Consider the following 22,898-nt stretch of genomic DNA (forward strand, 5'->3'; position numbering starts at 1 on the left):
ATAATCTAATGCCCACTATATAGCACATCTTCTCTTGTTGAATCTACATTATACGGCAAGAAAATGTGGATGCCTGACCATCATATACTCGTATGTAATTGTTGAACATTTTATTCCAAAACCATGGGTAGTAATATAGTTTTGGTTCTCTTGTTCCTGCTGTAACAGCCTTCACTCTTCTTAGAAGGCTTTCCCCTAGATTTTTGAAGATGGCTTGTGTATTCAGTCACAAGAACATCAGTGAGGTCAGGCATTAGTGAGGTGCCTTCCAGTTCATCTCAAAGGTGTTCAGTGGGGTTGAGGTCAGGGAGGTTGAGGTCAGGGCAAGCCACTCGAGTTCTTCCATTCCAATTTTGACAAACCATGTCTTCATGGAGCTTGCTTTGTGCACAGGGGCGTTGTCATGCTGGAACAGGTTTGGGCTTCTTAGCTCCAGTGAAGGGAATTTGTAATGCTACAGGGATACCAAGACATTCTAGACAATCATGTGCCTCCAACTTATTGGCAATAGTTTGGGGAAGACCCTCTTATGGGTGTTATGTTCAAGTGTTCACATCCTTTGTGAAGCGGATGAGTCTTGGACTTTCAGTTGATTGCTTAATGAGTGAATCCCATCTAATATGTTTCTATATTGGTTCCAGTGTTCCTGGGATTGGCTCCAGACAGACGACAACCCTGACCAGGATAAAGCACTTACTGAAGATCAACGAATGAATGAGAGCAATGAAGAAAAGCTAGCACGAGCAAAGTGAATATACTTCAGGTACGTACATACCTAAATATGTGTGATGAGTACATGAGTAACTGAAAGAGCAAGATATAAAATAATAACATAGTTTGAGGATTGATGCAAAGAATCTGAAATTATGTGTGCAGAAAAAGAACAAAGGCTCTTAGATGAAGTTCTCAGCAGGACAACAGCTGGATTCTGAAAGACTTCTGAAAAAAGGGTTTAACAGTGTTGATGTGTGGGAGAGAATGAAATCACAAAGCAGCCTGTTTACATACAAGAATTTAAAAAAAGAGAAAGGAAGTAATTATATATCAGGCAACAAATCAAAAGAGAGGCTTGTTGTTGAGAGAAAGAGAGAGGGAGGGAGGGAGAAGGAACTTTATCTGTATGTTTTGCCTGGATTGCTGTTAATCCATCAGATCAGACAAGAGGTCATATTTACTTACAGAAGCTGAAACCATGCTTAGATATTCATTCTCACACCAGCGCCCACTGGTCATACGTCCACGGAGTTTTGTGTGTATGTATATGAAAGTGAGAACGTGTGTAAATGTCTCGTTTTCAGATGAATGAGTTTGGGAGGATGAGAGATCATCAGAAACAATTTAATTTCAGGTGCCGTCCTTTAATTAAAATTGAAAGTAAAGCCTGACGGTGAAGGCCCGCTTTGTTTTCATTGTCCAATGAGTGACAACTGAGTTTTGGAGCAGATTATGGGAAGAGTTTGTGTGTATGTGTGGACCCATTGTGGTTCAGGTCACAATTGTTGCTGAGGGTGCGAAATCTCTCCTGTGCTCCTCCTCTTCTCCTCTCCTTTGGTTCTGTTTGCTTTGCCTTCCTCAGTCGTGCGGAACACCTCCGAGTACAACACAGAAAGCCTTTGTCTCTCCTCCTTCTCTCTCTCTCACCACGTCCATCTACGGATAAATCAATCAAGAATCAGGACCTCCTGCATAAACATATCCCAAACCTCAGTGCTAATTGGGCTTTGCATTAATCTAATTCATTATATAGACCATACTATTGCACAACTTTCAATATTTATACTATCACACTAGATTAATCTTAGAGATCTTTATTAAGTATACCATTCCGGATTGGGATTTTTTACATATAATTTGCAAAGTTAAATAAACACTCAGGTACTGAAGGGCCTTTCTTTAAACAGTTGCAATTCAGGCACCCATACATCACCACCTTTCGCTATTCAGCCGTCGTCCTGTGGAATCTGAAGCTTTTCCATGATCTCTTGTGAAAGAAGATGCTCTGTGTAAGAGAACCGTGTGGTTAGAGCGATGCAAATTGGGTGCACACACACACACACACACACACTGTTGTGCCAATTCTCAATGGCCCAGTTCAAATGGAGAACCACAGCCCAATCGGTCTACCACAGGGCTTTAAGGGACTGGGAAAAACTGCTGTAAATCCACTAAGAGGAAGTAAGCCATATTAGTGCAAGAGATAGAGTTCATTTTACTTGTCATTTTTGAATACCATGAAGTGCCACTCACCAGCCTTGATATTCAAAAACGACAGCAAAAATGAACTCTATCTCTTGTACTAATATGGCATACTTCCTCTTAGGTGAATTACAGCAGCTTTCTTGTCATTTTTGAATACCAAGGCTGGTGAGTGGCACTGCGTGGGCATATTAATCTACAGTGATAGATTTATTACTGGAATAGAGATGTAGATATGGTTAGTATTAGGTCAAGGCAACTGGACTTGTGTGATAATCTTGGACCGACAGAGTCACAGAGCTTCATCAGGTCGACTGGAACATTTTTAAGATTAAAAGACAAGTCCAGAGATTCAAAATATGTACTATAAAACATTCAAGATGACCTGGATGGCTGATCCTTAATATACATGCAGTCAATGCTAAAATGTACCAATGAGCTTTAGCACAAACCTGAAATATGGATGATGAAAAAATAAATTAAAAAGAGAAATAAAGAGATGCATCTGTGGTAAGTGCAGAGTCTGTGGGCAAGCCCGTAGACGTCAGTGCCCAGGCCATGGCTTCTGTCACCATCAGACCTGACTGGATATAATTACCTCCACATCTGCAATAGATTACAGCGCCCTCCACACACACTGCCTGCCATTCAAAGAGTCCTTTATGGGCTGGCTGACTTCTTACTGTTCCCTATTAGAGCAAGTGCACGCAGAGAACTACACATGCACCCCGCATTACTCAACACATACCTATTCATGCTCATGCAGATACATTCAGAACACATGAGCCTGAATGCTCGTGGTATTTATGTGCATGCAATGGAGCAATTATACACAGAAACAATGCATTACCATATGCAAACCAAGACATTTATGAGTGCATAAATAGTCCTAACATACACAAATAAATAAATAAATAAATAAATATATATATATATATATATATATATATATATATATATATATATATATATACACACACACACACACACAGAGCAAAAGGTCTCAGTTACCCAGGCTTATACCTTTGTAAGATAGTCTCCCTTTTCCAGGAACTCCTGCTGGACACCTGCTTCTGCCCTTATTTGAAATGGCTTAATGAGGTGTGTGAATAGAGTTATTATCTATTATCACAAACTTTCCTTCATATATCCAAACACTCGTGACAAACAATGGGTATTAGGGACTAATTATATATATATAAAAACACACACACAGTGGTGCTTGAAAGTTTGTGAACCCTTTGGAATGTTCTATATTTCTGCATAAATATGACCTAAAACATCATCAGATTTTCACACAAGTCCTAAAAGTAGATAAAGAGAACCCAGTTAAACAAATGAGACAAAAATATTATACTTGGTCATTTATTTATTGAGGAAAATGATCCAAAATTACATATCTGTGTGTGGCAAAAGTATGTGAACCTTTAGGATTAGCAGTTAATTTGAAGGTGAAATTAGAGTCGGGTGTTTTCAATCAATGGGATGACAATCAGGTGTGAGTGGGCACCCTATTTTATTTAAAGAACAGGGATCTATCAAAGTCTGATCTTTACAACACATGTTTGTGGAAGTGTATCATGGCACGAACAAAGGAGATTTCTGAGGACCTCAGAAAAAGCATTGTTGATGCTCATCAGGCTGGAAAAGGTTACAAACCCATCTCTAAAGAGTTTGGACTCCACCAATCCACAGTCAGACAGATTGTGTACAAATGGAGGAAATTCAAGACCACTGTTACCCTCCCCAGGAGTGGTCGACCAACAAAGATCACTTCAAGAGCAAGGTGTGTAATAGTCGGCGAGGTCACAAAGGATCCCAGGGTAACTTCTAAGCAACTGAAGGACTCCCTCACATTGGCTAATGTTAATGTTCATGAGTCCACCATCAGGAGAACACTGAACAACAATTGTGTGCATGGCAGGGTTGCAAGGACAAAGCCACTGCTCTCCAAAAAGAACATTGCTGCTCATCTGCAGTTTGCTAAAGATCATGTGGACAAGCCAGAAGGCTATTGGAAAAATGTTTTGTGGATGGATGAGACCAAAATGGAAATTTTGGTTTAAATGAGAAGCGTTATGTTTGGAGGAAGGAAAACACTGCATTCCAGCATAAGAACCCTATCCCATCTGTGAAACATGGTGGTGGTAGTATCATGGTTTGGGCCTGTTTTGCTGCATTCGGGCCAGGACGGTTTGCCATCATTGATGGAACAATGAATTCTGAATTATACCAGCGAATTCTAAAGGAAAATGTCAGGACATCTGTCCATGAACTGAATCTCAAGAGAAGGTGAGTCATGCAGCAAGACAATGACCCTAAACACACAAATCGTTCTACCAAAGAATGGTTAAAGAAGAATAAAGTTAATGTTTTGGAATGGCCTGACCTTAATTCAATCGAAATGTTGTGGAAGGACCTGAAGCGAGCAGTTCATGTGAAGAAACCCACGAACATCCCAGAGTTGAAGCTGTTCTGTACGGAGGAATGGGCTAAAATTCCTCCAAGCCGGTGTGCAGGACTGATCAACAGTTACCGGAAACATTTAGTTGCAGTTATTGCTGCACAAGGGGGTCACACCAGATACTGAAAGCAATGGTTCACATACTTTTGCCACTCTCAGATATATAATATTGGGTCATTTTCCTCAATAAATAAATGACCAAGTATAATATTTTTGTTTCATTTGTTTAACTGGGTTCTCTTTATCTACTTTTTGGACTTGTGTGAAAACCTGATGTTGTTTTAGGTCATATTTATGCAGAAATATAGAACATTCTAAAGGGTTCACAAACTTTCAAGCACCACTGTATGATGTTATACAGTACGATATAAGATACTTAAATACAGTAATACTGGCTGGCTTTGAGTGGTCTATTGGATATATTCCAATCACCTAGCATGATACTGAATGAGTCAAAGATGAGTTAGCTGAATGGAATATATTTGATAGACCACAAAAAAAAAAGCCAGCCAATATTATTATACATACACACCCTTCATAATCAGCATTCACAAAGGCCAACGTGAGTTTACCTGTGACTCGGTGCCGTTAAGGCAGCAATCCAGTTACCTTCTAGCCAGCGTAGCATTGAGCAGGAGCATTAGTGAAGGCCAACGATAGCTCAGCTGCGACTTGGGGCTGTTAGTACGGCAGTCCAGTTACCTTCCAGCCCGTGTAGCATTGAGCAGGAGCATAATCGAAGGCTAACGCTAGCTTAGCCTTGACTCTGTGTTGTTAGCACGGCAGTTCAGTTACCTTCCAGCCAGTGTAGTGTGAGCAAAGGCCAATGCTAGCACAGTCAAGCCAAATATTATTTTCCCTGTGTAATTTACTTAGTTACTTTAAAAATCAACATTGACAGCTACATACAATGGAGCGACTGGGCAGCCAAAATTTTCTCAAAATTTTCCGTTTTTAAGGACGCAAACCTGGCGGCCATGTTTGTTTACAAATTGTCACTGTCGCTCGCTAGCGCGGAAGTTTTACATTTCTGACGTGAGACTTGTTTTCACAACATGCAATATTGTAACAATATTGCACGCTCATTCTCCATTGGGGAGAGTGACGTAATACATGTAGGATAAGTGATGATAATATTGCATGCTATCAATAAACCCACTAGAAGGGAATAGAATACATGTTTTTATTCCGTGGAAAAAGTGGCCCGTATGTATAACAACATGTATGATATTACACGGTGACATGAAGATATGAAGCTTATCTTCGAGTGGTTAATATATTTACAAGTGAGCAAAGTGAACAAGTGAAATATTTTTCAACACGAGAAGTTAAACTTCATATCTTTGCGCCACCATATAATATTCTTTTTATCATATAGATGACTTCTGGGGGGCGGCGCGGTGGTGTAGTGGTTAGCGCTGTCGCCTCACAGCAAGAAGGTCCGGGTTCGAGCCCCATGGTCGGCGAGGGCCTTTCTGTGCAGAGTTTGCATGTTCTCCCCGTGTCCGCATGGGTTTCCTCCGGGTGCTCCGGTTTCCCCCACAGTCCACAGACATGCAGGTTAGGTTAACTGGTGACTCTAAATTGACCGTAGGTGTGAATGTGAGTGTGAATGGTTGTCTGTGTCTATGTGTCAGCCCTGTGATGACCTGGCGACTTGTCCAGGGTGTACCCCGCCTTTCGCCCGTAGTCAGTTGGGATAGGCTCCAGCTTGCCTGCGACCCTGTAGAACAGGATAAAGCGGCTACAGATAATGAGATGAGAGATGAGATGAGACTTCTTCTGGCTGCTCCCGTTAGGGGTCCTGTAGTGGAAGCAGGAAAAATGGGTGAGTATCAGGATCTGAATGACTTTGACAAGGGCCAAATTGTGATGGATAGGGGTCTGAGCATCTCCAAAATGGCACATCTTGTGGGGTGTTCCCGGTATGCAGTAGTTAGTACCTACCAAAAGTGGTCCACGGAAGGACAACTGGTGAACCGGCAACAGGGTCACGAGTATCAAAGGCTAGCCCATATGGTCCAATCCCACAGCAGAGCTATGCTAGCACAAACTGGTAAAAAAGTTAATGCTGGCTAAAACAAAAAGGGGTCTGTTTTACATGCAAACTTCGCAAAGACAGACCCCAGTTGGCCACAAGGTTCGAACCCACAATCTTCTTGCTGTGAGGCAACAAGGCTAACTATTGCACCAACATGCCACCCCCTCACCATCATTAATAAACCAGAATTCCTCTGAACAGAGCAACATCATATATTAACTGACATTTGTTTAAATGTTAACGAAACACATCTGACTGTTTATTCAGTCCATTACTAAAAATAAGTCCACGCAAGTTAGCAAATTTACATTACAGCATGTTCCTAAATGCTAACAAGTTACTCAGCTCTAGTCTTCCAATGTAAATATTGGTACTTATTCTCAATTCTGATTTTTGCCAATTAATCACAAACATGGTATTGATTCATACCGGTCACTGTGTTAAACGATTTCAGTTGCAGGACTCTTAATGTAAACATTAATTTACTTTTTAGCTATTTTTAAGTTTTCATAAAGGCACTGTATAATGTGGTTAAAGCTCAGAAGAACCAACAACCATTATTAAATCAATAAACCACAAGAGAGCACAAGTTAGTGATTTTATCACGGTCGAAGTTGTAAGAACCAAAACTATACATTTTATAAACAGATTTAACCAATACACTTCCACCAAGTGAGAATGATACAGTACATTTCCACATGACTCATTCTTTCTTTCCTACGCCCTTATTTTCAGGAAATGTGACAAATGTAGATCTAGAGAGAATAGGTGTCAATGAGAAACCTTATCCTGTGATATTTTTTAAAGCCATAGTTACTGCTCATAAACCATATCTATACATCAAGAACATCTCATCTCATTATCTCTAGCCGCTTTATCCTTCTACGGGGTCGCAGGCAAGCTGGAGCCTATCCCAGCTGACTATGGGCGAAAGGCAGGGTACACCCTGGACAAGTTGCCAGGTCATCACAGGGCTGACACATAGACACAGACAACCATTCACACCTACGGTCAATTTAGAGTCACCAGTTAACCTAACCTGCATGTCTTTGGACTGTGGGGGAAACCGGAGCACCCGGAGGAAACCCACGCGGACACGGGGAGAACATGCAAACTCCACACAGAAAGGCCCTCGCCGGCCCCGGGGCTCGAACCCAGGACCTTCTTGCTGTGAGGCGACAGCGCTAACCACTACACCACCGTGCCGCCCTACATCAAGAACATTTACAGTAAAATTTCTATCCATCTTTAACGTTCCGTCCTTCTGCTGAACTGGATTAAATGTGAAATGAAATCTTGCTCACTTTAAATCAAAGCAGTGGATGTTCACAACAACCAGTGATAGTTAAAATAATAATAAAAATAAACCTTTCCCTTTTTGGCGCTTCTGAACCTGATTTATCTACTTTCTCCACACAGGATCCCACTTTTCCTTCCATCCCAGACAGGCAGGGACTGTTCCCCACCACTACACGTCTTCTCATCCCCCAAAGTTCCAGCTTTCCAAAGCTGTCCTTCTTCCATCATCTGGCTTTCCACAGAAGGTCCTCTTGTTCCACATGTCTCACCTTTCAAGGTCCCCTCTCCTCCTCAGTGGAAAGTTGTGGGGGCCAGGCCGACTGGAGCAAGAGGTACAATCGTAATTACCTGGTGCCACCTGAGAGCTCCAAGCAAAACACCAGGGCCTGTAATTAAAAGAAAAGGCGCACCCCTCTCTCTCTCTATCCATCCACAATTTGTGTAAGGGACACATGCAGACGCACAAGACACGAGGGGAAAAAAACCCGGTAAGACAAAAATAAGCTTTCTTAGAAAGAAAGGGGAAACCTCTCTTGATTGTTGTGACTGTGGTGCTTTCACACCTTTGCCATGACCCAAACTTACTGCCAGCATACACACTTACTTTGGATGGCACCCAATTCACAGAGCACGCGCAACTAATCACTACTTTATAGCTTAAGTGCAGGCAACTGGAGGGTGAAGAAGGACAAAGACAAATTTTGAACAACGTTCAAGGTTTTATTAAAAAAAAAAAAGACCTCCCCCCACACACATTTCAACCTCAGGTTGGTTCATTAAGCTGGCCCGAGCCTCCCTCCCCTCTTATTATATTACAAGGTTTTACAACTGGCAGTGATGACTCAGATAGACTGGGGGAACTTTTACAAAAACAGAATAAAACCTTTACTTACAAACTTACATGGGAGATCATGACCAATTTAACATGTAGGCTGTAAACGTGCGTCTATATATGAAAATATAAAATGTGCCCACAAAACCTTTAACAGAACAGAGAGATGGAAACAGAAGCCAGTACATTTCTGCACAGTTCCACTTTCTGCAGGTTTTAAATCGACACCGGAAACAGAGGTCAACCTTCCGAAGAGTAACATGCTCCCAATTATTCTTTCTAAAATATACCAAGAATATAAACAGCATTAACATACACAGAACCCAAGTGCTAATCATAAGGAGGGGGGAAATGGTAATTACAACAAAACAGGTCTGTTCAGATTTTAGTCACCGCATTAAGGTTTATTTAAAAAATAAAAAGGGGGGGGGGGGGGGGCTGATATAAGAGCAGTTTTTGCATGTCACTCACTGGTGAATGAGACATCACTCCTGCACTAGGACATTTCATTTATATACGTTTCCAGGTTTAAAGAGAACGGATGTGATCAGGTAACGGTCTTGTTTAATCCACAGGATCTTGTATGTTTATTCTAAGCATCATATTCGCAATCTAGACTGTTGGCCTGTGAAAGATCACTTGCAACTTCACTAAATTCTCAGTTCGCCAAATAATTTTATAAAATAAAAAAATCACAAAATTTCAACAATTACCAATTTGATAAATTGAGGAAACCATTTCCTGGGATCAATGGAAACTGAAAGTTAATTTACAAAAGCATAAAGGACATTTTGGGGATGCATGTAATCAAAGCACAAACATACTAACTAGACTAGAGTGCCACCTACAGGTCACCTTGGATAACAGCACCATTAAAAGGTGTTCGACCACTCTTCTTAGTACCTCAAGAGTATTTGTTTGTAAATCACCGAACTCTTGAGGACGTTATGATTCAGACATGAGTTAGCTCCGTCATCAACATCTGTCCTAGAAGGCAGAAAGCTGGGAACACATGGCAGTAAAAGAGGATCAGTGATCCCAGCAGCAGAAGACCCCAGGGCAGGAACCTCATCCAAGCTTCAACCAGGTAAAGAGAATACAGAGCAACTTTAATGATAAAAAAAATAAAGATATCAAAAGGTAATAAACAAGTTCAGGACAACACTGACCCTCTTGCACGCCAATCACTTGGTACAGATTTGTCACCGATCTTTGAAAATGATACGGGGAGAGGAACAAAAACCACAAAGCAGACCGTGGCGGTGTTGATCTCAAATACAGAACACACTTTTGGGGGGGGAGAAAAAAAAAGTGTTCCTCTGCAAGGATTAAGTGTAGATAAAAAGAGAACCCTACAAATCGTTTAGGAAATCCAGAGAGCACAAGGTGCACCAACACTAAGATCAAGCCTTAATTTTAAGTCAATACTTGAATTGAACTGCTTGTATTGACCTTTTTAAATTTGTCATAGTTTTCCAACAACCAGTAGTGGTTTTATGTTATAAACTTAATTTACAGAAATAAAGTTGAATCCAGCAGACATGATTTGAGATCCAGAAAAATGCTTTATTCATATGTACTTAATCTGAAAAATGAAATGAATACAAATTCCAAATAATTATGTTGGTGCTGGTTATCCCCCAAAAAATAGTGCGCAGTATCGGTACACCACAAGCACAGCTGGAGTTCCAATTCTAGTGCATCATTTTATTTATTTTCTTTAAAAAAAAAATAATATCTAGGACACTAATATTCAGTCACAGGCAACCTGCCTGGTACTTCTGCAACTCGAAAGAGCAGCTCTGTGAGACATTCTGACATCAAAATGAGACATGGACAGATATCAAGTTACCCCAATGACTTTTTTTTTTAAATATATGAAGTGGCTTAAGGCCAAAATTTAAATGAAAATTGCATTAAGAGCTCACAAAAGATCTCATCAGAGATCATAAATTTCCTGGTTAAGAAAAAGAAGACATCAGTAATAAAACAACTTACAAATATAAATCAGTTCCTTTTGTATTTATCAATATGAACATAAAGCATCAAGTCTAACAAACCAGGAAAAGAGAATCTCTACATGGGGCAGTTTGAGAGGTTTCTGAGAGAGTGGGCCCACTTTGTCTTTTGGAACTGAGGGAGGTAGAAGATTAAGGAAGGATAAGAATCCATTTTAACCCAAAAAAAAAAAAAGCGCACCCTGGACTTTATAGTGAGCGTTTTTGCCTCTTGGAATGTCGCTGACCGATTGATTCGTCATCGCTGCTTGCCTCCGCATCGTCGCCTGCCCTCCTCCCCGACTTCCTCAAGCCAGTTCTCCTGTTCTCTCTCTCACTGTCACTATCCTGTTCCCGGTAGTCCTTACGGCTTGATAAGGCTGCTGTCCGTTTGCTCCTCCTTGTGACTCTGTCCTCTTCATCCTCATCTTCACTTTCACTCTCTCCCTGCCTGCACCGTCTGCCGCTGTGTTTTGCGGACCGACTGCTGCTCTCTTCCCGGCCTTTAGAGGCCGAACTTTCTTGCTTGCCATTCTGCATTTTCCTCCCTCTCTTCTCATCTTCCTCGTCGTCCTCGTCATCGTCTTGGTGGGGAGTGCTGCGTTTTCGTGCTTTGCGGCGCAGGTAGGTAACCCCGGGCAGGATCTTGTGAAGCAGCTCAGTGAACGTTTGCTCGGTGCGGCTCATGCACTGCAGCACGGTGCTACCCGGCTGGTTGTATTCTTCAGCGTTACTGAAAACCAGCTTCATGTCTTCGACAAAGTCTTGCGGGCTGCGGTACTGCGAGGACTTGAACTTGCTCTGCATGGTGCTGAAGTCCATGGGAGTGCTGATGATGTCCTGGTAGTCTTCGGCTTCCTCTGCTGACACCGGCTCTCTGAACGGATAAGGGCAACCAAGTTAGGGAAATGCAACGAGCGCTCATACAAGTCTAGGTGTGTGCGTGTGGAGGTTATAAGGGCTGTTCACATATTTAACACAAATGTCTAAGACCACATAGTGCAAATGAAACTTAGTTGTTTGATGCTAGATTGAATAAACGCATGCAATTTGAGGCCTGTTCACACCTTGCCTTCACATGGGTGCTGGAAGATCAGATCACAAGCAGACAGCCAGCACGCACAGCCGTTCACACCTGGCATTAGAAGTGCATCTCCAGTGACTGGAGGTCATATCAATTCCGCTGGAGAAAGCCCATCATGAACACTTACTACGCCATGCTCCTGCTGCATTTATACCCTGTCCACACTAGGGATTTTGTACCGATACGATACTACTTTCGTACTGCAACACCTGTCCACACTAGCAACTATACCGGTACTGTAGCGGTATAACTGTATTGGTACGAAACCCACAAATGTATGGGTTTCGTACCAGTACAGTAGCGCTTCGCTGTACTGTGGACAGATGAAGCGGTTCTGTATCGATACAAATATAATGCGCAAAGTCACACACCTCAATCGATGTCTTCGCTGAACAAAATAGTGAAGAACGGAGATTCGTTTGTTTCTTTCTCAACTGCCTCGCGCGTTTTATACAATTCGACTGAATAAATGACCACCAGAAATACAGACTGTACATTGACAACAAAAAGCACACACACGTTGTTTCATCCGTACAGAAGCCGAGAGAGGGCCTTCATATAATCCTTTTTTTTTTTATTCACCTTGTTATCCCGAGATAACGACATAATTCAGGATCTCGAGAAAACAACACAACTAATTCGAGATCTCGAGAAAACAAAACCGTTATTTCATGATCTCGAGTAAACAGCTGAGAAATGGTTCATTCAGGTGCGCCAAGAGACTTGTGATATGCGGACTTTGGGGCTATTTCTCATTCTGTATAGACGCAACTTTGGTCATTAGAATGTCTGGAATAATCGATCACCTAATAAGGCAATATTTTGATCAGGGGTTGACACAGGGACAGATTGCATCAAGTCTTTTAATAAGGGATAATTTCAAAATTAGTCCGCGGCACCTCCGCAGAAGACTGGCCCGGCTTTGTCTCTACTGACGGAGATACAGTGATCCAGCTGAGAGCATGAAATAATTGTTTTGTTTTCTCGAGATCTCGAAATAACGGATGCCATATTCTCGGAAGGAAGTTACTCGGTAACCATGGAAACATTTCGCGCACGCGCATTTCAACTACCGTGAAAGGAAACCGCAAACATTTCTCGCTAGTGTGGACAGATACACTAAACTGTCCCGGTATACTTTGTATCGATACAGTTATACCATTTTCGTACCGGTACAAGTGTGAACACAGCATTATTTTCAGGCAGAAATGTCCCACAAAGCCTCATGTACTTGTGTCGTCTCATTGCTTTATTCGCGTGGTCTGGTAATGAAATTTCTTTAAAATGAATAAACTTGAATGAGATGATAAAAGAAGCTATGAAAAGCCTTTGGCGTTCTAGTATCGCCTTCATCGAGTAAACAGAGATCTTTAACAGTTCAGCTCAATTCCCACACAGCTTTGCAAAGATTAAATTTTTTTTGGGCAATGATGTAGTTGATTAGGCGGTCCTTTGTGCAACCTCATTCATGTTTAAACTACAAACATGCTGTGGCTGTGTGTCCCAGACCAGAGGTGGATGGTAACAAAGTACATCTACTTGAGTACACTTTGAGTGCCTATGCTTTGAGTTAATTTTTTTTGGAAACTTCTGACTTTAACTTCACTACATTTGAAAGGCAAATATCGTACTTTTTACTCCACTGCATTTCTATCAAGGTCCTCATTACTATGAAGCGGCTTTAAAAGTGGATGTCCCCCCCCCTTTCTAAAACATGATTGGTTTTTCGCAGGGGACACTGAGACAGCCTATCAGTAATCACCAGGGTCACGTCACGTCCACAGACTGGATAAAATCAAGCTCAATTATTTCTCCGCAGCATTATTTAACATGATCAGTTGATGGCAGAATGGAAGGAGGCGGTTCTTTTGGGGAATGCACGCACACCCATGGCTTTACCTAGAACCCATGTTTCAGTTTTCGGAAAGAATTAAAAGCTCCGTTTCATTTTAAATGTTTGCCGAAAACGAATCACATCACAGCCTACAAAAACTTGCCGTCTGACCTGCGGAAGCATATTGAGGTCTGTAAACGTTTTATTCCAAGAGAAAGCTTGCAACAAAGTTGTCTGTGCTTTTAGAGCTAGCGATAACGTTGTAATAGCTATGCAGTCTGGTTAGTCAAATGACTTTCTATGGATTTGCCCGCCAAGTTGCCATCGCCTTGTCCACAACTAATGTTTACACATAGCTTGGACGCTCTTAGTTAGCATGCAAAAATGGAGTTACGCTAACATGAACATTCACTTATCTGAAGTCCTTTCAGTAATATGTTTTAGCATCTCATCTCATTATCTCTAGCCGCTTTATCCTGTTCTACAGGGTCGCAGGCAAGCTGGAGCCTATCCCAGCTGACTACGGGCGAAAGGCGGGGTACACCCTGGACAAGTCGCCAGGTCATCACAGGACTGACACAGACACAGACAACCATTCAAACCTACGGTCAATTTAGAGCCACCAGTTAACCTAACCTGCATGTCTTTGGACTGTGGGGGAAACCGGAGCACCCGGAGGAAACCCACGCGGACACGGGGAGAACATGCAAACTCCACACAGAAAGCTCCTCGCCGGCCACGGGGCTCGAACCCGGACCATCTTGCTGTGAGGCGACAGCGCTAACCACTACACCACCGTGCCGCCCGTACTTTGACTTAAGTACTGAAATTGGAGACTTTGCCCACCGCTGTCCCAGACTGAAGCCATCAAATGTGGTTTGAGTGACTGGACTGCAACGAGTCTCCGAGACACATTTGACCCTGCTCCCACCTGTACTTCGTGCTTGTGATCGGATCACCCAGGACACATGTTAATATGCCAGATGTAAACTGGGAGTGTGACACGCTTCAAATTTCACATTTAAAAAAAAAAAAAAAAAAAACACCCACAATTCTGGGTACAAAGAGTCTTGCAGAGATTCTAAAACACTTGTGCCTTACATAGTGAGCATGTACAATGAATAGGTTACCATTTGGAATTCGACCCATTTCTTAGAAGGGTTAATACAGAAGACAGCAGATATTTAACAGCTTGCTGGGAGCCCAAAATAAATGTTTTTAAAAAGCACATTACTGTATGAAAAAAATAAAAATTGGTCACATTCACCAATTTAAGTTCAAAAGGGGCAAATATAAATTTATTACCGAATTTGACAGGGCAGCACGGCGGTGTAGTGGTTAGCACTGACACCTCACAGCAAGAAGGTTCTGGGTTCAAGCCCAGTGATTGACAGGGGCCTTTCTGTGTGGAGTTTGCATGTTCTCCCCATGTCTGCATGGGTTCCCCCACAGTCCAAAGACATGCAGGTTAGGCTAATTGGTGGCTCTAAATGGATCCTAGGTGTGAATGATTGTGAAGCTGCGACAGGCCTAGCAAGCCAGCGTTAGATTAAGTGCGCGTGCGCTCTCGACAGAAGCGGACAGCCTCGTAAGAGGCTGGCAACTGACAGGCCAATTGGCCTACAGGGCGTCAGGATGGAAAAATGAAACCCAAATTTGACAACTCTTTTGTGCACATGAAGAGGAAGAGAGTACCTGAAGGGCCAGCTATAGCGGAATTTAATCAATTTTTGGAGGATCTCCTCACACTTCTCAAGCTCTTGTGCTTGCTTGTTTCCTCCTGTCCTGGAGCTCTGACGCACCTGCAGAAATCAAAGCACATTTCAAAAACACAGACTAACAGCATAGCAAGCAAATCCAAATTTAATATCAGTCACCATGAGAATGTCAAAACCCAAGTGACGAACTCTGTTTCGGTAAAATCTTTTGTCTATTCTCATTTTTATACGGTCGTCTTGTGCACACGCACGTTTGTTTAACACAAAAAGCAACTCCCTCACCAGTTCATCAATGTCTGCAGGGTTGCATGGCCGTGATTTGGCAGCACTTTTAGACTTGGATCCAGATTTGGCACTTGGTGGCGAATGTTTTTTGGATGATGACTTGCTCTGGACTTTGGGCCTCAAAAACGATTTCATCTTCTTCCTCGGCCTCACTATTAAATCAGAAAGGAATGAAAATGCAAGTTAGTCAAATGTGCACCGGTGGACAGTTTCTGGAAACCTGGCGTGCAATGGAGAAAGGAGATATCCACATTTGTTAAAAACTCCCCCCCCCCACACACACACAAACACACAAACAACTCACAGCTGTGCCCTGTATCCCTATACTCTTCGTCCTCAGATTCATCCTCTTCCGTCTCATCCTCTTCTTCCTCCTCTTCATCCTCTTCGTCCTCCGTGTCTTGGTTATAGTTTCTGTCATTCACACACAGATGATAGAGAAGGACTGAGGTGTGCTGTATATAAAGAACTCCCAAGAGAGAACGCACACGTGTATGCACATGCGTGCACACACACGGACAAGGGAACTGACAGGACCGAGACGTCCCCGTGTCCGAAATCGCTCACTACTCCCTACATGGGGAATTACTATATAGAGGACTATACAGTGAGCTCATTGGTAAAATGAAAAAACGCTTTCAGGGACATTACTCTGTCACGCTGGTATTTACATCATTACTGTCGCACAATTAAAACGTGCCAGATCAGCCGGCTGGTGGGTTTTCAAAATAATAAATACATGCATGTGTTTTTGTGATAAATCCAGATTATACTGAGTGTATTTCCCACATTAATCAATACAAAGTACCTGCATCTTTCGGTTCTTTTAAATCAAAGCTGAATCCTTTCTTTGCCGCTGCCTTTTACTGAATCAGATTTGAAACAATTTGATTTCTTTCAACACGACCGCAATGCATGATGGGATATATCAGGGTATCTGCACATTTTTCAAGTACAAATTTATAGACTTAAGACCTTTTCAAGACCTCTAAATGGAAAAATTAAGACTGTACCATGGCAAAGAAAATGAAAAATACGACAACTTAAAACTGTTTTCTGCAATAGATTTTTTTTACTAACTAAGAAGAATGCACACAATTGGTGAACAACAGGGTGCATCAATGGCAACTGTTAGACATGCAAACAGCTTGCAAAGTCGTGCGTTTTGGGCCTGCAGAACTACTGTAGCAGCAAGGAGAAGACTGGCGTTTACTGGAGAAAACACCATGAATCATTTCAAAAACGAAAACAATAAACGGCAAGTAGAACCAGCTGAACAACCTTAGCCGGCATTATTTCAATCCCCAAAGATTATCTTTGATGTGTGATTTTGTGTCCGACAGCAAAATCAGTCTGAGTGTGGTACAGTATACAGCTGGCTGAGGAAGTTCTCGAGTATCTTCTGCATTATAGCAGGTAACAGCATGAACCTGTTTATGCAGTCATACAATCAGAGCGTTACATTAAACACAGAAAAACAACTCGCCTTTCATAACCATTATCAATATTAATCAATGTGTTGTAATAACTAAACTAATTATCAGTGCAATTGTTATATCAATGTTCATTATTCAAAAATAATCATTATCTATAATCCATGAATAATTGTATTACTACTACTACTAATAATAATAAACAAACTACTTTTTAATAATTTTAAAAAATTAACTCAATTTTATAACAATCACTACTTATTAGCTATATTAATTAATAATTGAGTAGCAATTTTATAATTCAGTATTATTAATTACTACTTTAATAAGTAGTGATTATCAAAATGTAATTTAATAATAAGTAGTAATAATCATCAACTACTAAATTATACTAATAAGTAGTGATTATTAAAATGCTATAAAATTGAGTTAAGATTAGTTAATTATTAAAAAGTAGTAATTATTAGTAGTAGTGATACAAACTATTCATGGATTATAGATAATTTGTTTTTAATAGTGAACATTGATATAACAATTGAACTGATAATAACATTAACAAGTATTACTAGTAGTAGTAGTATTGTTTATTATTATTATTATCATCATCATCATCATCAGTAGTAGTAGTAGCAGCAGTTATTTTATATCAATGTTCACTATTTAAAAAAATTATTTTATCCATGAGTATTTGTTTGTATTCTACCAATTACTATTTTAATAATTTTGTAATAATCTTTAATAACTAATTTTATAACATTTAATAATCCCTAGTACTTAATCACTAATTCATAAGTAGTAATGATTAATAATCAATAATTACTATTACTACAAATTATTAGTGGTTGTTAATATTCTTATTATATTAAAAACACTAGATAAGTAATAAAACTAAACTTTTTGTACAAATTATTTATATTGTACTATATTTAGAATTATTGTATTTTCTGTAGTTCTTTTTAATTGAGTTTTGAAATAAAGGTTGTTTATATATCTATATTAAACAATGTAAAAAAATTATGCTAATCATTATTATTAGTAGTATTATGTCCTATAAGTCCCATTTTCCACCTGACTCTTGTGCGCATGCGCGAACCCCCCGCGTTTCACTCCGGAGCGCTTGACCTCTAACACACACGCGCGCCTCGTGTCCGTGAAAAGCCAGTTTCCCAGTCCGCCGTGTCCCCAGCGCTGCGTTACCGTCTTTAAACACATTTGTGTGATCCAGCGCTTTTTATCGCAAACGATTCTTCTCCTTATTTTGGGGGTATTTGTCATCCCCCAACCACTTGTCGTTAAACAGACATCTTCCCATAATTATCAACGCTTTCTAGCACCCGCTTAAGCTACCTGCGCATCTCTCACTCTTCACAGCCACCACACCACACTTCCTCCAGTAGCCTCCTAACGTTAGTTCTTGTTCTACAGAATGCACAGAACCAATGCTGCCCCCAAAAGGTACGCTGGTCACTTTTAAAATTACAGTTAAAAAAAATACCCCAAACCGGATGGAGACATTTCACTCGTCCGGTCCAATATTAAATTTAATACCTCCCTTTCAAAAATTCCAGTCATTCCAAACAATTTAAGACATTTTTAGGCCTTGAAAACCAAAAGTTGTATTTAAAACTTAAGGACCCGTGGGAACCCTGTATATTGCTTTGGTTAGCGACCATCGTTGTCCACTACTTTTCGTGATTCACTGTGGGATACTTTGAGTGCACTATTATAGGGTGTAAATCCTCACTAAGGTTTCGGACAGAGCTACAAAATGGCGTCCTCATCATATAGTGAGTAGGGAGCGATTTCGGACATGGACGCGTTTTCTCGTCTCACCTTCCACGCGAGCAGCGGCGGGCGATGGTTGGTTGGCAGGCTGGGCACAACCACTCCCCTTCAGGTATACGATAAAGTGCTGGCCTCAGGCAGAAGAGGTGGAAGGCTTTGTTGCACTCATCACACAGGATTAACTTATCATCATCATCTCCTACTGAGAAAATAAAAAGTGGAATATTGAAGCATCAAATGTTGCACATTTTGCCGTTGTGCATCTGCAGCAAACACACTTTACCAAACTGAGGTTGAACCTTGCTTCACATTGAACTTCTCCAAAAAGATGTTTTTGTTTTGAAATTGTTTTTGGCTTGTACCAATAAGAACAGACAAGTTTATTAAAATCATACTGTACACTGAACAATGTTGAGTAGGGCTGGGTTCAAAAGATCAATCCACGATCCGATATCAATTCACGTTCAAAAAATACGAGATCGATTCAAAAACGTGTGGATCGATCTCTTCCAGGTGGCTATAGGCACTATTTTCTCGACCATGCAAGGACCGCTATAAAAAGCGGTTGCCGGCAAACAAAAACGAAACTTAAGAACGCGAGATGGCTGAAGCTGCACAGCTAAAATCACTGCCTGGCCTGAAAGCTGATGTATGGCATTACTTTGGATTCAAACGTTACGAGGACAGAGACGAAGTCGACAGAACAAAAGCAGTGTGCAAACTGTGCCACATAGAGGTAAAATACAGTAGCAATACAACCAATCTCCGCAACCACTTATCCAGGCACCATGCCGACACAGTTTCAGCTAAACCTGCGGCGAATCAAACTGCACTGGAGAAGGCATTTGGTGTTAAATTTCCTTCAAATTCTCAGCGTGCCTTGAGCATAACCGAGGGTGTCGGAATATACCCTTCGTTACTGCTCAAAGGAGCTGCCTCACTCCACAGCACGTAGACCAGCTTCTTTTCCTCCAGAAAAATTACACAATTCCTGAAGACTAGGAGTCTTATCAGTCAAGCATCATTTCTTACACAATTGCTGTGGTTGCTGAGGTGCTTTTTTTCTCCTTTGTGGTCAAAAACCCTGCCATGGGTAGGTTATTCAACCAAAAGAGGGCCACCGAATGTCATGGTTTTGATTTAGAATTCAAATAAAACCTGGATTTTTTTTCATTCCAAAATAAATCCTTGACTCTTCTCTCTCTGTGTGTCCCTCTTACACATACACAGATACATGCACAAACACATATGGGGCTGTTCCTGTCAATAGGGACAGTTTTTACTTTAAAGTGACAATCCAGCAATATCTAGCACTACGTTCACACTGCAGGCTGAAGTGACTCAAATCCGATTTTTTCGCCCATATGTGACCTGTATCCGATCTTTTATTGACAATATGAACGTCACAGATCTGATTTTTTCAAATCCGACCCAGGCCGTTTGGATATGTGGTCCTAATTCCGATTCCTATCCGATCTTTTCATATGCGACTTCAGTCTGAACCGCCAGGTCGCATTCATCCGACTTACACGTCATCAACAAGCCACAAACGTCACTATTCTGCGCTGAAGTAAGCGGCGGGTCTCTCAAAAAAAAGTTACAACATGGCTTTGATGTTCCTTTGAACGGAGGTTGCAGTCACTACCCCGCAGAACGCCTGAGCCAAAACCCTTGCCCTCTTCCTTCTCAACCTCCTCCTTAACATCAGGCTATTGTGCATGTTCTGGCTCCGTCGCAACAATAACTGCATCATCGCCAGGTACTCCATGCTGGCTACTGTCATACACAGGAAACTTTAGGTTACTTCCGTAAACACTGGCCATGCTCACTGCGTGTGACGTCGTCGTATCCTGCAATGCGCATGCGGAACACTTTTAGGTCGCTTCGGCAGCGCATTGATATCTGAGCTCCGTATCAATGCGCTGCCGAAGCGCGCAGAAGGTGTTAGTACGCCTGTCATTATAGTGCGGACTTTCCATAGCATAGAAAATCGCTACGTTTCAATTTGTGTAACTGAACTTGTTTCATATCACTGGTCATATAAACCTATGTAAACAGGAAAAACGCGGAAGAGTTTGGTCGCATCTAACTACAGCCCCAAAAAATACCGTTGGCCATACTGAGCCTAGCTACATTGCTAACAGGAGTGACAGCACGTCAGACTGACTAGGAGGTCGCGCAAAGCTCGGAGAGGTACGGAGCAGCTCGTCTCAACTCAGATAAGAGCATATTTCATTATGGAAATATGGTGGACTGTTCCTTTAAGCCTTGCAGTGTGAACGTAGTGTAAGTAGATCGATATCGGATCGAATCGGATCGTGACCTTATGAATTGGAATCGAATTGATCCAGGAAATCTGGATCGATTCCCAGCACTTGATTTTACATGCAACTTGTACACAATTTTATGCAGTACAGTGCTCCTTACACAAACATGGAGAATCTGAGCACAAATACTGTTTGTTCACTGTCCTACTTGAATGCCATCTGACTACTTTCCCTGTCCTATCAAGACTTGTTTGTAAGGGTTTTGTTTTTTTTTGACTAAAGACAGTGCGCTTTCCTCCCTTAGTGTTACTGATTTAAGAACCCGAGCCTTATTTAATACGGCTTACACCTGCTGCATTTTACCTTTTTTGCGGCACACTTTGCAGCGAGCATTCTCCGCTGACATGTCCCACTTGATGCATGCGTCGAGCATTCCCAGGAGCACGTGCATGCGTGAGAAGGTCTGAGCCTCACGTATGGCAGACTTCCACTTCTCCACAGCAGTTGCCACCTGCAGGCAGAAAACAAAAGCTGAAAATTCAATAAAACCCATTTCTGACAGAATGTGGATCAACCAATAAAAAAAAAAAAAAAAAAAAAAAAAAAAAAAAAAAAGGTATAAAACTCTTATAAAGTGAAAGAAGCCTTTCAAAGTAACCAATTTATTACACACACACCCTAGCTTCCTCAGCCAGTTTCTTCTCCTCGTCCACTTCCTCAGTCTTTCCAGTCTCTTCACCTGGCTGCTTCTTCTTTTTCTTCTGTTTGGGAGCCATGAAGCCCTGCAGAAACTTCTTAACCACACACTCCTGCAATGTGATCACGCATTCACCAAAATCTTTCAGGTTTTCCAGGTGTCGCACCTGAAAGAAGAGGGAAAGAAAGGGGGAACAAAGTGGGGGATTTATTAAAAAAAGTGTGAATAAATCCCAGTTCTCTGAAGAAATTACTCTTGAAAAAAATTTAAGATGTGCATGTTTAATTTAAAAATATACCTGTGAAGCTTAAAATAAATGCAATATTTAATCTTAAACATTATAAGCATAACTAAGACCAATTGAGACACACATCAGGACTCTTATTAAATGTTGGAGCCTTCCCAAAAATAGCTATTCAGGGTGAGACTGGGACCCCAAAACACCCTAGGAGACAAACCTCAAGCCTATTAACCCCTCAGAAGGCAAGAACCAGACACCCTCTCCCCAAGTCCCTCACCCGCTCTTCGAAGACGGCTGTCTCTTCCATTAAGCCAAGTCCACCTTTCTCCAGACGCGAAGAGACCTCGACGATGTCACTGCGCAAGTATTTGAGGAGCTCCTGGTGGCCGTCACAGGTGCGCAGGCCCACGTGCGCCTTCCGGCTCAGGTGGATGGAGTGCATGATATCCTGGTACCTTTATTTAAAAATTGTATTTTAAAATTTATTTAACAAAAGATCCCATTATAAAGAGCAATATATACGCATAACATTGAAATATTAGCTCAGTGCACACACTCACTTGACTTCCAGTTGCAGTTTCAGTTCGCTTTCTCGCACACCTTGTGAGTGAAGGCTTTCTATAAGCTCATCCAAATCTTTCTGAGTGTCACACACAAACCTGAGTGAAGACGAGACATACTATAAAACCGCCTTTTCAGCATCACGTTTATGTCCTTGATTCATG

The 22,898-nt window shown here is 41.4% G+C and overlaps 1 protein-coding gene across 3 annotated transcripts in view; it reads right to left on the minus strand.

Annotated features, from left to right (window-relative positions):
* Positions 1-9,920: 9,920 nt before the first annotated feature.
* Positions 9,921-22,898, minus strand: part of baz1b (bromodomain adjacent to zinc finger domain, 1B) — a 32,734-nt gene continuing 19,756 nt past the window's right edge. For 2 of the 3 annotated variants that reach the window (XM_060923593.1, XM_060923591.1), the window contains 9 exons: positions 22,734-22,832; positions 22,451-22,628; positions 21,913-22,098; positions 21,599-21,746; positions 19,017-19,170; positions 16,055-16,164; positions 15,748-15,902; positions 15,443-15,549; positions 9,921-11,706 (listed from right to left, as the gene is read on the minus strand). In XM_060923593.1, the coding sequence (XP_060779576.1) occupies positions 11,040-11,706; positions 15,443-15,549; positions 15,748-15,902; positions 16,055-16,164; positions 19,017-19,170; positions 21,599-21,746; positions 21,913-22,098; positions 22,451-22,628; positions 22,734-22,832 (1,804 nt within the window). In that variant the 3' untranslated portion in view covers positions 9,921-11,039. The remainder of the gene's footprint in view (positions 11,707-15,442; positions 15,550-15,747; positions 15,903-16,054; positions 16,165-19,016; positions 19,171-21,598; positions 21,747-21,912; positions 22,099-22,450; positions 22,629-22,733; positions 22,833-22,898) is intronic. The other variant, XM_060923592.1, reaches the window with a different exon arrangement.

The sequence above is a fragment of the Neoarius graeffei genome, chromosome 6 (genome assembly GCF_027579695.1).
Source record: "Neoarius graeffei isolate fNeoGra1 chromosome 6, fNeoGra1.pri, whole genome shotgun sequence".
Classification (NCBI taxonomy): Eukaryota; Metazoa; Chordata; class Actinopteri; order Siluriformes; family Ariidae; genus Neoarius; species Neoarius graeffei.